This window comes from Capra hircus, chromosome 4, assembly GCF_001704415.2.
Source record: "Capra hircus breed San Clemente chromosome 4, ASM170441v1, whole genome shotgun sequence".
NCBI lineage: Eukaryota > Metazoa > Chordata > Mammalia > Artiodactyla > Bovidae > Capra > Capra hircus.
In genome coordinates, this window is record NC_030811.1 from 38,081,462 (window position 1) to 38,096,170 (window position 14,709).

General features: G+C 40.2%; 1 protein-coding gene across 2 annotated transcripts in view; it reads right to left on the reverse strand.

The window, feature by feature from the left end:
- Positions 1–14,709, reverse strand: part of VPS41 (VPS41, HOPS complex subunit) — a 200,147-nt gene that overhangs the window by 70,712 nt on the left and 114,726 nt on the right. For both annotated transcript variants that reach the window (XM_005679351.3, XM_005679350.3), the window contains 2 exons: positions 3,044–3,163; positions 1,668–1,814 (listed from right to left, as the gene is read on the reverse strand). In XM_005679351.3, the coding sequence (XP_005679408.2) occupies positions 1,668–1,814; positions 3,044–3,163 (267 nt within the window). The remainder of the gene's footprint in view (positions 1–1,667; positions 1,815–3,043; positions 3,164–14,709) is intronic.

Here is a 14,709-nt window from a genome sequence, read left to right on the forward strand (position 1 = left end):
ATCTGTAGAGGCTTAGTTAGTCATATCTTTTTGCTTGGCTCTTTACAGCATAAAAGAAACATTTATAGGTGGTGGGAATCAGGATTGCTATCTTGGGGACCATAATTCAGCCCAATGGAGGAAACATTTCCAGTAGCAATCATCAAACTTCTTTCATGTCCCAATAGGCTAGTTTCCCTTTCCTTTCACCAAAAAAGAAAAGAAAATACCAACTTTAAAATAAGGGAAAAAGCCACTTAGTCTATTTAAGATACTTAAAAACTATCAAGAACCTCAGTTTACTGGATCAGTACTGGGATAGGGAGACTGAGAAGCCCTCTTTTGTCCTTGACTTTGAGGTACAACCTCCTTTCTATTACCTTAAATGTGACTGTTGTGTTCATTTAATGCATGGAAACAATTACCACATGTTCTACTAAATAAGAGAACCTGAATCATAACTAGATCTACCTCAAACTAATAATGCTTATTTTGATAACAATCACCAACACTAATAATTTTTATGCTTTCTTCTTCACAGAGGAATTTTCAATAGCCATGTCTCTCTCATGATCTTTCTGGAATTTTCTGACGTAACTATGACAGCTTATATTTCCTACACATGGTATGCCAGATCCTATACTAAATTCTTCATTAAACTGCCCCAAAATATGTGATGTGAGAACTATCAGCGCTCCCATTTTGCAGATGAGAAGAGTGAGGCTTAGAGAGGGTTACACAGGAAGATCAGTGGAAAAACTGGAATGGATTCCTGGTCTGTGTGACTCTACAGCCTGAGCCCTTCCATTAGACTACTGATGGGATATCTTCTTACAACACCTTTATCTCAGCTAAGTCTTACTTTATTTAGACGAAGGTATGTATTTGTAAAGGGAAACAAACAAATTTTGCTCTGAAATACCTAATACAAGACAAGTGCTACTAGATACGAAATAAAGGTGAATGGGCTTTGGGCCTCGTTTTGCAGAACAGCTTCATTTACCCAGGCATATAAAAGGCAGGCAATATATGTGACCAAACAGCCCCAAGTCGTATCGTCCATAATAAGCCTGGGCCTTTACTCCACCAAACTACTAGCGAGCAAGCAGGATGATTTCATCTCAACCATCTTTTCCCACCATCAGTTCTACTGAAGAAGCTCAGGATCAAAGCTAAGGGAAATGGAAGGAAACATAAAGAAAAGGACCCAGGGGAACCAGTAACACAACGCATACTCCATAAATAGCTAAGGCCAACTGGGTTACAGGAAATTAAGAAAAGATCAGAAAGGCTACACCATTCTGAACATGGATAAGGTCATGAGAAAGGACAGATCTGAAAACTCACACTTATCCCATGACCATAATATGCAGGTGAAAATATTTTGGCTCTGAGAAGCCATTCAAGAACTCATATTCTTGGACTTTCCTGGGGGTCCAGTGGTTGGGACTTGGCCTTCCAATGCAAGGGGTGTGGGTCTGATCCCTGGCCAGGGAACTAAGATCCCACATGCCTCGGGGCCAAGGGACCAGAACACAGGACACAGGCAATGCCATAACAGATTTAATAAGGACTTCAGAAACGGTCCACACACATACACACACACAAAGCACACAAAGGATTCCTCTGGACCATCGATCAGTAGCTCTATAACAACATGGACTCAGGGGAAAGACAAGTAAACCCACCTTGACAGACGTCCCCCAGCCAATGATCAGCGTCACATTGTCCTTCCAGCAGAGGCTACAGGGATACATATCTGGGCGAAGACTTATATCATCCCGGGGCACGTTCGTGATTCTCTGCTTTGAGGTGATGTCAAAAATCTTCACGCCCTGGAAAATAAAGTAGCATTAAGCATCCTTGACTCGAGAGAAGGAAAGTGAAAGGAAATTTAATAATGGCCACTGCTATACCCCAGTGATAATGAGCACTGCAAAGTATTGACAGTGTTTATTGGGTGCCACTGGGAACCACAGAAACGTTCTGACTCCACACGAATCCGGTGAAAACCCAGAACAAAAGGAAACCTTCATCCTTCTTTTCAGGCAAAGGAGATTTTATGAGCAGATGGCACAAGCAACACAAATGGTAAATGTATAGGTATCAGCAACTACGTTTCCAAAATGACAGACAAGAAACATTTATGTATGTATTGTTACACCTCAAGTATGGGATTTGGTTTTCAGAAAAGCTTTGAATCTGAAAACCGACTAGGTAAAGAAAACTACACCTGACATTTGAAAGTACTCAAATCAAGAAACACTGAGCAAGCAGCTAAATGAAAATAATCCAAGAGGCCATATATCTGTTGACCATGACTGTGACCCAGAAGAGTAGGAAAAGTCCCAACTAGCACAGCAGCTTCTGGGAGGTTTCTACCATGCAAAATGGAATAGCTGGGGACTTCCAAATGCAAGGGGCTTGGGTTCGAAACCTGGTCAGGGAACAGAGCTCATATGACGTTGCAGCATGGCAAAATAAAAAAAGGAATAGCACCAATTTGCTAAATTGTACGTAAAAATTCCAAAAGCTATAGTTATGCCAGATGTCCTAAAGGTAATTTTCAAACTTTCTGTTCCCCCAACTCATATCGACTGAACTTGAGGTAAGTGAAGCATCAAAAACTAGGATCCACTTTTTCAAAGGCAGGCCTATTTTGGGTTGGTGATTATTCTGGGAGTAAAAGAAATCAGCAATATCCTGCCCTTGTTTCATATCGACTGGCACTTGCCCTTGGCTAATAGGCAAATGGTATTTTCAAAACCATGTTCCCATTGCAGCCCTTCCATTATTAAGATGCCTTTTCATTTTCTTGGCTATTCTCCATGCCTCGGGTTTCTTCCTCTAAAATAGAGTCCAGAATATGTTGGAAATTACTCTCTGATGGAAGCCAAAAGCAATCTAATTTCTTCACCCTTCCGGGTATGATATCAATCGCCATGGGCACCTTTCAGAAATGGTGATGGGAGGAGTGGCATCCCCACCCTTTGTCACAGCCCTCTGGGTTTGGCCATCCTTCTGGTGCTGAACAAGCCTTAGAGAGATGGAGATGCACTTTTACCATATTATTGGCCCAGGCAATCAGATGGCCCCTCCACTTCACACTCCTTATGTTCCCTTCCCCTTCATGCAGAACTGAAGACTTCCATCTGCTCATCCAAGATCGTTCAAACAGCAGCAACTAGGGGCAAATATAAAAACAGAATTTTAAAAACCAAGAGCCATATGGTAAATTCCTTATTATTTTTGCCTGGACATTCAACAAGTAACAAACAAAATTTTTAAAAAATTAATTGGAGGATAATTGCTTTATAATGCTGTGCTATTTTCTGCTGTACAACATCATGAATCAGCCATATGTATACATATATTCCCTCTCTCTTGAATGCCCCTCCCATCTCTCACCCACGATCCCACCCCTCTAGCTCATCACAGAGCACCAGGCTGAGATTCCTGTGTTACTCAGCAACCTCCCACTAGCTATCTATTACACACATAATAGTGTCTGTCTGTCGATACTACTTTCTCAATCCGTCCCACCCTCTCCTCCCGCTGTATCCACAAATCCAAGTAACAAACAAATTACTCTCAATATTTTAAATACAGACTTGTAGTGGCACATGATTCGCATTTTGGAAAGTATCCCCAGTCTATCTGATCCTATCTAGGACACTGTTTAAAATGTTTCAGTATTGAAGTTATGACGCAGTCCAGCCACAAGATGGCACCAAAACACCAAAAGTCAGATAAAATAGAGCGCATGTATGGTATTTAGCCAGAAGATTTTTACCACAGAAAGTTCTTCAAGTAATTGACCAGGATTAATTTATTTAGTAATTTGGGAAATCAAAACTTTAGAACTTTTCTCTGAAAATAAGATTAGCCACAGATTCAGCTGCAATGATTAGAAAGGGTCAAACTCAAGAAAAATCACAATGACTTGAGCAGTTGTTATTCACGTCACAAGAGAAATGTACTTTAGAATTTAACTTCTACAGAAATTTCAGAGTAGCTATCTATCAAAAAAAAAATATGATGAATAAATTCTATGACCAAAAATAACTGGTCAAACCCTCTACATAGAGATGTAGTTCTTTTAGAAATCACACATTATTAAGGAGTCAAAAAATTTTTTTCTTGCTATATCCAATTTAAATCCTATAAGAAAAGACCTTTATAAAATATATAACAATACATACTATATATAATTTATACAATGCAGAACTTAAAATATGTAAGGTAGACACAGAATTCTGAAACACAGTTATCTTTTAAAAGCATTCCTTAATGGAATTTTTAAAATTCTTATTATAAGTGTCAATTTCAATGTACCTTAGTATAATACCCCACCTCCAAAAAAGGAAGAAAAAAGGTAATAGAAAGTAAATTCACATTATTAATATTTTTATATATCTTTCTCAGTAGCCAGAGGGGCACACACACACATGTACAAAAGGTGACGGGGAGTTATAATTAAATAAGTGGCCATCATCATAAATAAGCTGAGTTTAGTCTCATAAAAATGCCAGAAATGTTTAAAGTTCTCTGTCATCCATGAAAGAGCAAGGCAGCCTTACAACATCCTTAGTGGAGGCAGAACTTTTACTAAAGACATGTGGTCCTGTGTTCCCGCTGGATACACACAGGATAGATCTCCTACATGCTCAGTGATCTTCTAAGCCATCTCGACTGGCCCAGGTTCTAAGAAATTCTCACCACCACCAAGGCTGCCTGCTTCCAGTTAGTGACCCTTAGGGACGGCCTCCAGCTGTGACTCAGCCTCTCCCGTGGGTCATGACGCAGAGAACAGAGCTAAGGCGGTCACTGAGTATGTGCGGGGTTTTGTGATGGGACAGGTCTGAAACTGGGGATCAGAGGTGAAAGCTTGAGAGTATGGCCCTTACCACACATTAGGTCAGGCTCCACTAAAGACAGGTAGCCACTGACAATTGTATTCAACATGAAGAACTGGTAAGACCACAGGGTCTGTCGTCCCCCCCACCCCCCGACTCAGTGGCCTCAGTGGGGTGACGGGGACTGTAAAAAAAAAAAAAAAAAAGTGGGCGGGGCCTGGGAGAGCTCCACCAGCACCTGCTGGAGGGGCGGCTCTGCTGGACGGCCGGGGGAGAGGCATGGAGATGCAGGGCGAGGCGTCTCCCTCACCAACACCCACCAAGAAATGGCCACTAGAGTATTAAAAGGGCAACAGTCTGCACCTGGGTCAGGAAAATTAAATAAGTCCTCAATTTCAAATTAGAAGTTCTGTTAACCCTAACAGAAGGAGGATCCCGGTGAAGGCTGTGAGCTGACTCATTACAAGAAAGAGCCCGCCTGGGTCGAGTATACGGCAGGATGCACAGAGTAGTGGGGGCCGGGGCTGGGGGGCCACAGGGGAAACCTCAGGCAGCGGCAGAGTCCTCAGTCAGCACCGGAACAGCGCACCTGAGCTGCCGCGCCGGCCGCTGCTCGGAGAAACAGCCTGGAAGGAAGAGCGGGCAGGCTGGGGCTGGAGGGGGCCTCCTGAGGGCAACCGCGCCCGTTACCGAGGCGGGCAGCACCTGCCTTACTAAGCACAGAGAACAAGTTTCGTTTTTGTTTTCTTATTTTTTAAAATACAGCACTTCCCTGCTACACCAATAATTACTAGGTTGGCCAAAAAGGTTCGTTTGGATTTGTCTGTGACATCATACAGGAAACCCGAATGAACTTTTTGGCCCACCCAATGCATTCTTTTGTATCCATTTTCCCAACAGACAATTATGTTCCAATTCAGCAAAATGGAAAACATAAAAGCTCTCCCACCACTATCCAGAGTAAAAGGTCTGGACAAGTTCTCACAAAATCTATGGATAACTTCACAGCCATGTCTCCTAAATATGAGTTCACAAGAAGAAAACACTGGCAATGTGGAAAAATTCAGGATTTGAAAATAATAAAACTTATCTAGGGAATAAGAAAAAATCTCCTACTCCTACCACCACGTGAATGAGCCATAACGTAAAGCAGAAACGAACTTCAGGAATAATTCTCTTTATTCTCAAGTGACAAGAAAATAGAGCAAGAAATTAATAACAAAGGATAAGAAGAGCAAAACAAGTGGAAAAAAAGGAAATAAAAAACCAAAATACTCTCTATCCTTGGGTAAAAGAGGAAATCAAATTGCCGCCAGAGCACTTGGGAAATGAAAATACAAATAGTACAAACCTCAACTTTAGGGGATGCAATCAAAGCTGTAAACAAGGGTACGTCCATAGCTCTCAAAGTTAATAATGAACAAAAACAGATATGTGTATACAAGCTACATGGAAAACAAAAATTCTTTACTGAGGGACAGAGGAGGAGAGCAAAATAAATGGAAAGATACAGAGTGTACCTAGATGACAAGACTCAGAATTCTCACTGAAGAGCTTAAGTCTTACCAAATTAACCTACAGTTTTCATGCAAACCCCAAGAAAATCCCAAAGGAATTATTTCTAGAGCTTCTAAAATGCAATGAACTCATTTGAAAATGTGTGATAATAACAAAAAAATTTTTTTAATTAAGCAATTTGGAGGTGGGGGGGGGTCATCTGCCCTGCTAGATACTAAAATTTTTTCTTTTTAATTAACACCCCCAACAGTAGAGCAGTGGTCTCAGAATTGACAGGTGAAGGAAAAAGGAAAGAAAAATTGACAAAGATGAACCAAAATGATAAGGTCAGACACTGGGGAGAGGGACATGTCTGTATATACATGGGGTGGGTGGGGGTGTGTGTGTTTAATATGGACACTTATTTACAGGAAAACATGTTCAGAGCATATTAAGCAGATTGCAAAACAGATTAAATACAATGACTTTTAAATAAAATATGAATGTGTATCCATATATAAAACCTGAAAGACAAAGAGATCATCACTTGAGAGAGGACAAGTGATTTTGTATTATTCCTCTTTAATAACTATTCTACACAGCACACGTGAATTATTCTTTATAATGTTAATAGATATGGGGATGAAAGTCAATCTTCTAATTTTAACAGTCAAGATAATTTAGGGGAAAATCTGAAATAAAACAAAATAAAAAATTCACTGGAACTGAAAAGACTATTTGTGATCCCCTATCTATGGATGAGAATTCACATATATGGTATCTAATTTTCAAATAAAACACTAACTTCTTTTAGAAAACTCTTAATAAAATCTTGTTGCAATTCCCACCCAGGCCAAGGTCACTCCACTTTATCCTTTCTGCTGTGGTCAGTGTGATTTCTGCAATGAGAGGAAGCTGAGCCTGCTGGGCCCCAGCCTCCCTTTGTCTCCTGCTCTGGCTCCAAGGAAAACTTCCAGCAGAGGGCAGGAAGGAAAGGAGAGAATGTTGAATTCAGTCTGAATTTCCAGAGTCCTACTACAATAAACCCTGTGTACCCTGCCCTGACACAAATCAAAGGAGTAAAGAGGCTGGTCCCTTAATGTTATTTTTATAATACAGCCTCAGTAGTACCTATCTGATGTGACTGACTCACTGATGGGTGCTCAAAAACAGCAGAGGGGGGCAGGTGGGCAGCTAATGTCCTAGCTTCTATAAACCAGTTACGTTTTAACTCATTTCCATTATGCTTTTAGACACGCTTCATATTATTTTTCTCATGTCTTTCAAATGGTGGTAGTTTCATCACCTTACCTTTACGTTTGAAAATTAAGAGATGATCTCTAAACAAATAGCCTTAAATATGTTAGAGAAGATCATTGCTTTGGAGAATTCTTTCGTTAAGTCAAATACTGGTTCTGAGTCATGGGATCGTGGGTGCCACATTATATCTAGTTCACTGAGAACAATGTATTTACTTCTCATCTCCCCAAATGTATCGGGGAAATACATCAAATCTTATAGATGCTTTGCTAGACACAGAAGGAATAACAAATATTAGACACTGAGTAGGCTTTTCCTGGGTCTAAAAGTCATTCCTTCTTTTCTTGTCCAAAAACACAATGTGTTTGCTATGGGAGGAGCTGTGTAATTCCCAAATCCTCTAGTCATTTGGCTTGTCTTTAGTTGGCAATGTCTCTTCCCTGAAGAATCCCATGGACAGAGGAACCTGGTAGGCTGCAGGCCATGGGGTCGCGAAGAGTCGGACAGACTGAGCGACTTCACTTTCACTTTTCACTTTCATGCATTGCAGAAGGAAACGGCAACCCACTCCAGTGTCCTTGCCTGGAGAATCCCAGGGACGGGGGAGCCTCGTGGGCTGCCGTCTATGGGGTCGCACAGAGTCGGACACGACTGAAGCGACTTAGCAGCAGCAGTACCGTATCTCAGACACAGAGGCATCTGCCCTCTTTCACACATCTAAAAGAAAGGGCCCTGGGACTGATTCATCCAAGGAATACATCCACACACTCTGAGAAAGGGCTCATGTACACTGACGCCATGTCCTACTCCTAAAATGCTGCTCTTTCCTTTTGCTCAATGTCAGAGGATATGACTTGTGCACAACTTGTCATAAATTTGAAGTCTTTTGAAGGTGCTGTGCCGTGCTCAGTTGCTTCAGTCATGTCTGACTCTTTGAGACACTATGAACTGTAAGGCGAGACCTTCTCTGTTTGGTTTAGGTTACTGCGGCTCCTTGGTTTCAGGGATGTCGACTGGTCTCCCCTTTGGTCTGAGCAGCGATGTCCTGGAATCGGTTTGTCTGCTTGCACAAAGCTCTCTGGAACGTCACAGTACCCACTTCTCCTGTCCTCCCCCGACCCGGCCTGCCCTTCTCCTCTATGTTACTGGCTTGATCCCATGAAGTGTTTCTTTCTGTCTTCCCTCTGCACTCCACTCAATTCTTTTAAAAATGCTTGTATTTTATATTAAAGCAGAGTTGATTAACAATGCTGCATTAGTTTCAGCAAAGTGATTCAACTATACACATGCATCTATCTAGGATTCTTTTTCAGATTCTTTTCCCATTTAGGTTATTACAGAATATCGAGCAGCATTCCCTGTGCTATACAGTAGGTCCTGGTTGGTTATCTATTTTATTGGTTATATATTTATCTATCAATAGAGCAGTGTGTGCATGTCAATCCCAATTCCCAATTCACTGAACCCTTTACTCATGAGTCCTATCTCTTAGTCCATACACAGTATAAAATCTTAAATGTCAGCTAGAAATTACAAAATTATTGCCATTACTGTCCTTTTAAACTCTCCAAATAAAATGATCCTGTACATGCAGCATTTGATGGATAACATCTTGCAGTTTCAGATAGGAAGGGTTAGGATTTTTCCATCCTAACGTATGGGACTTTCAGGCAGAAACCTATCATCTGGCAGGAAGGCCAAGGAAAGTTCTGTTTCTGCGATTTAAGCCATGATAAGCTGCTTTTCTTACACACACTCTATGCTAATTTAACTACCACAAAACTACCTGCTTGTATTTCACTGACATTTAATAAAATCCATTTCTTTCTTCGACCCATAAAACTGCCTAGAGACCTACTGAGCACGAATCTTCTACAAAGCATTTTAGAGGGGAAGCCATTGAGGGAACTACCCTTAAAAGCAGCTGGTTAATTTATTTGGTTCATCTTCCACATCCTGTAATATTGAATTGTCATTATCACAATACTGAGAGCAATTTAAGCTCAATGGGAGCTAAGTACAGAGAGAGGAAAAACTGTTTCCAAGAGGTCTATTTTTTTGTTGGAGAAAGTATTTTAGGGCTTTATCTCCCATAAATCCACATTCTGGCAGTCAGCACTCTTGGTACTTATATTTCAATAGGAGCCCTCACATCCTCAGCAATATACTTTATTCTCCTATGTTTTGTGCTGATAAATCTATCTAGTACTTTCTTATACCACATCCCAGAATCTCCCACACACAGGCTGGGATTCCTATGGGGCTGTAATAAAGCTGCCGATTCTGGTAGCCTAACACCCATCATTACCCATCACCCATTCTTCCCTGGTGGAGGAAAAGGAGTATGATTGGACCTTTTTTAATCATCTTGTGCTCTTCCAAGTATATAAATCATTTGAGTCATTTGGGCTCCCTAATACCAGCAACACTGCTTGCTGAGGCTGGGGTCTGAGCCCATGGGTGAAGGTGTTTCCTCCAGAAAGGACAGAGAGCCTTGGAGAAAACAGACTCTACAAGAGATAAATGCTTAATCAGAGAAGATACTGGAGCTCAGAATGACAGAGAAATAAAGAGAGCAAAATAAAATCCAGCAAATTAGAATATGCCAAATATTTACTGTCCCAGTAAAAACAAAGGGCATAATGATGAGGAGGGCTTGTCACAGAAGGATTTTTAAATCTAAGATCGGAAGAGATTAAGGATAAAACTGAAGTCAAGAAGGCAAGTGAGAAAAAAATTGGTGAGCATGGAGTAGACTTGGGGTAGTAGCTGGCAGCAGACAGGATTCTTGAATCTTGATGGAGACAGAAATGACCAAGAAGCAGCAGCCTGCAGAGCAGAGAACACCTCTGTACTGCTTCCTGCTTTGGCTCAGTACCGAAGTTTAAAACACACAGCCTTCCTGACCATCATTGAGAGAAAACTCACATCATGTAAGAAGAAAATGGGGACTTCCTAAATATATGACTGCTCTAAATTAGGTGGCTATTTTCTGCACAGGTTCTAGTCCACCCACCTCCTTTCCTGAAAAGTGGGCTAACCTGATTAAAAGCAGTTTGACACAGGCCAGATCTTGCTACCAGAGAAAGCCTTTACACAGGTAGATTTCCAGGGCCCATGTGACAGGCCATTTGCTTCCAGGCAATATCTGAATGAACACAGCTGAAAAGCAACACAGCTTTTTGACAAATTCTTGAAGTTAATTATGTACCAGAAATATGCTTTGAAATTTAAAAAAACATCATATCAACATAAAGTAACAGTCAATTTAGTAGCCAAGAAATCCAAGCTATGAATTCAGTGTGAACCAACGAAGTTAAACACAAGAGGTGCCACTTAGGAGCGTTTCCTTCACATTAAAAAAAGAATAAAAACCTAGCAATGACAGAGATATAAATCTATGTCTACCCGCCCACCTATCTGGGTTTAGCAATCAACTGGACCCAGCATGTGAGGAAGATTCCTATTCAAACTAGCAACATGCAATTTCTGCACATGCAACTCACAATTGCAAATGGGATTCCAGAGATGAATGAGGCATTTAAAAAAGTTAATTTTTCTACTAAAAAAAAAACAGCCTCTCATGTGGATCCTGAAGACTTAACAGAGCTGGTTGTTCAAATCAAAAATCTTGAGTCTGTTTTTCAGCTTTCAGCTGTCTGAGGATCTATTCCCTGGGACTGGGTTCAAGGTTGGACCCCTTCCCCAGTAGAATAAACATCCACTGGGTGATGCAACTTGAATGAACGTTCTGTGTGATGAACAAATATCTCTAATTTTAACTACACATAATCTCAATCACAGATGACTCAGGAGGAGATCTTTGCACAGTGAGGTTATGAAAAAGAAATACAAAACTGCTAAGTCTTGAATAACAGGAAGAGTCACCAGAACACACAGGTTTACGGATGTGAATAAGCACTTCACTCAATTCAAATTAAAGCAAAAAGGAACCAACAAGGACCTACCATATAGCACAGTAAAGTATACTCAATATTTTGTAATAATCTATAATGGAAAAGAGTTTGAAATGGAAAATATATATATATATATACACACACACACACACAAACACACATATATATACACATAGATATTTAATGGAATCACTGTGCTGTACATATGAAACTAACACGACACTGTAAATCAACTATGCAAGTTATGTGTGCTCAGCTGCTCAGTCATATCTGACTCTTTGCGACCCCATGGACTGTAGCCTCTCAGGCTTCTCTGTCCATGAGATCCTCCAGGCAAGAATACTGGAGTGGGTTGTCATGCCCTCCTCCAGGGGATCTTCCTGACCCAGGGATCAAACCTGAGCTCCTGTGGCTCCTCCTGGGAAGATCCCCTGGAGAAGGAAATGGCAACCCACTCCAGTATTATTGCCTGGAAATCCCGTGCACAGAGGAGCCTGGTGGGCTACAGTCAGTGGGGTGGCAAAAAAGCTGACACAACTTAGCAACTAAACAACAACAATAACAAATCAACTATATACTTCAATGGGGAAAAAAAAATGAAGTAAAAGGGGAAAAAGTAAAGATCGGGACACTGCCTAAAGAAGAAACCAAATCAAATGAACCTGCCTTTAACTGGGCATGGTGGCTTGTTTTTAAGAGCCTTCAAGGAAGCAGCAGGGCAGACGGTTTAGGGGCAGATACATCTGTGGAGCAGAATATACTCATCTTCTTTGTACACAGTTCAGCATCTACTCCAAAGTCTCATTACGACTCCTATATAAGCCTCCCTAGAACAAGAATAATTATTCCAGGTTTAGCTAAAATTGGACAAAAGGCTGCAGGCTATTCAGTAAGCAGCAATAATTTGCGCTCAAACTGACAATAAATATCAAATGGACAGTCGTCATTGTCCTGGCTTCTGTGGTAATATTAAAAGCTGCCCCGAGCAAAGAATACAACCAGAGAAATCACAAAGGAAGGGATATAAGTGACTAGTAAATAAAAATGCTCAGAATCACTAATAATTCAAGGAAGTTACAAAATAGAACAATGGAGTCTCTTTCTATGTATATCAAATTGGCCAAGCTGATATGGTAAAACAGCTCCTCTAAAACACACAGCTGGTATAAATCAGTATGTTTTCTAGAATGTACCTTTACTTGGCAATATGTATCAAGAGCCTAAAAAATACTCGGAATCTTTGACCCAGTAATTCTAATCCTAAGAATCAGAGCTGGGAAAACATTCAGAAGCACAAACAAAAGTTCATACCCAAAGATTTCTAACTTCAATACAGCATGATTTATGATAACCCCAAACGGGATACAACCTAACGGTCCAATAATATGAGACCGATTAAGAAAATTAAATTGACCTGCAGGATGGAAAATTACATAATCATTAAAGAACATCTGAGCTAAGATTAGACTTCAATAATGTAGGGAATTTCATATGATTTAGAATGCTAAGTTGAAAAGAGAGCCAAAATAGTTGAGATTACTTTATACATTCTTTTATTATTGCTTTTCATTATTATAAAAGGCATGTTTTCTACAAAAAAAAAAAAAGGCAGAAAATAAATGCCAATGCAGGCCAGAAAAAACACTAATAATCTTGCTCAGATATTGTTAATAACATGTTAATAATATTAATATTGTTAATAATCTGGTATACAGCTTTCCATGAAATTGCTACATCATATATTTATATTTCTACCAGAAAGGGGAATCAAATAGTATGTATTATTTTCATAAAGTACCTCAATAAGCCATTTAGCAAATGTTGGGCATTTTATTTGTCACAATGAAGACAGAGAAAAAAGCTGGCATGCAGGAGCTAGTCTGCCATTCAGAGCAGGGCCTTGGTGTTCTCTGGGTAGATATAAACAATTTCACAGAACACTGACAGAAGACAAGGCCCTGTGACCATAAGATGAGGAGGAAAAACAGGACCACTCCATAATCACATCTGAACATGGACAAAATATCAACAGTTTCCAAGCCACATAAATGACCAAACACCTCCCTATCCTGGCTAAAAGGAAAGACTGCTTCTTTATCAATGTCTTTAGTCTTGATTTTATCTTTCCTCCTTCTGGATATGATGTATTAAGATATCCAGTGATGGAAAACCTCTTGCTTCCAGACAGCACCTGACCCAGTGCAAAGTCCTACTTCTTTAAAGCCTCCCCCCACCACCTCTTATCAACAGACCAAATCCTGTAACACCCTCCTTCTAACACACCCTCTTCCTCACACTCTGCAAGTGTGTTCCTGGAGATCTAGGGTTGCAGGGCCCTGACACAGCTCTTCTCTACCACATACGCCACCATTAGACTTTGAGTGGGTTCAAATCTGCACTGTTACAAACATCAAAGAGCAATACTGGCTGAAAATGAATGAGAAAACTAAAAGGAAACAATCTAACTTATAATGGGGGGGGGATCCCCAAATGCTTAATGACAAAGGCCTGAAAAATTACTCCAACAGTAATTTGGCACAGGCAATAACTACTCCAAATACTAAAGAACAACCACAGCATTCTCAACATGCAAACAAAGATATTTTCAGCAAGGAACAAAGGATGGTTTGATTACTCTGAGAAGACAGATGGTAAGCTTAACATCAGAATCCAGGGAAGGGCTGCGAACAACACAGAAATATTACACACGGAAAAGTTAGCTGAACTCATTAAAGACAAAAACGCTTCTGTTCTCACCAGGCTTTTGATGGCTATGAAACGAGGAGGACTGAAGAAAATGTGGTTGCCATGGATCCATCTCCTGGATGTTGGGAGCTCTACATACTGACATCAAAAAAGCAACTCATGTTTGAGATGGATGAACTTAATTTTGAAAGCAAGGAAAAACATCTGTCACTGATATTGGAAGTGATTTCTATTTTTAAGCCCTGGATTTAAAATTTTAGCTTCAATCAGTTCAATACATTGAGAAAAACCAACCAAAATGTACTTTTACAATATAGCTATTTACAACTTGGGTTTTAAATACCTAAGAAATATCTGTAAAGGTTACACTGTGTTTTACTTCCTATTAGCTGGTAGTTTTTAATCAATTTTGGTATGCTTACAGCATGAGATGAATTCTAGGAATGGAACCACAATTTATAACACCATGCCTAGAAGAGATGAAGGTGTTTATT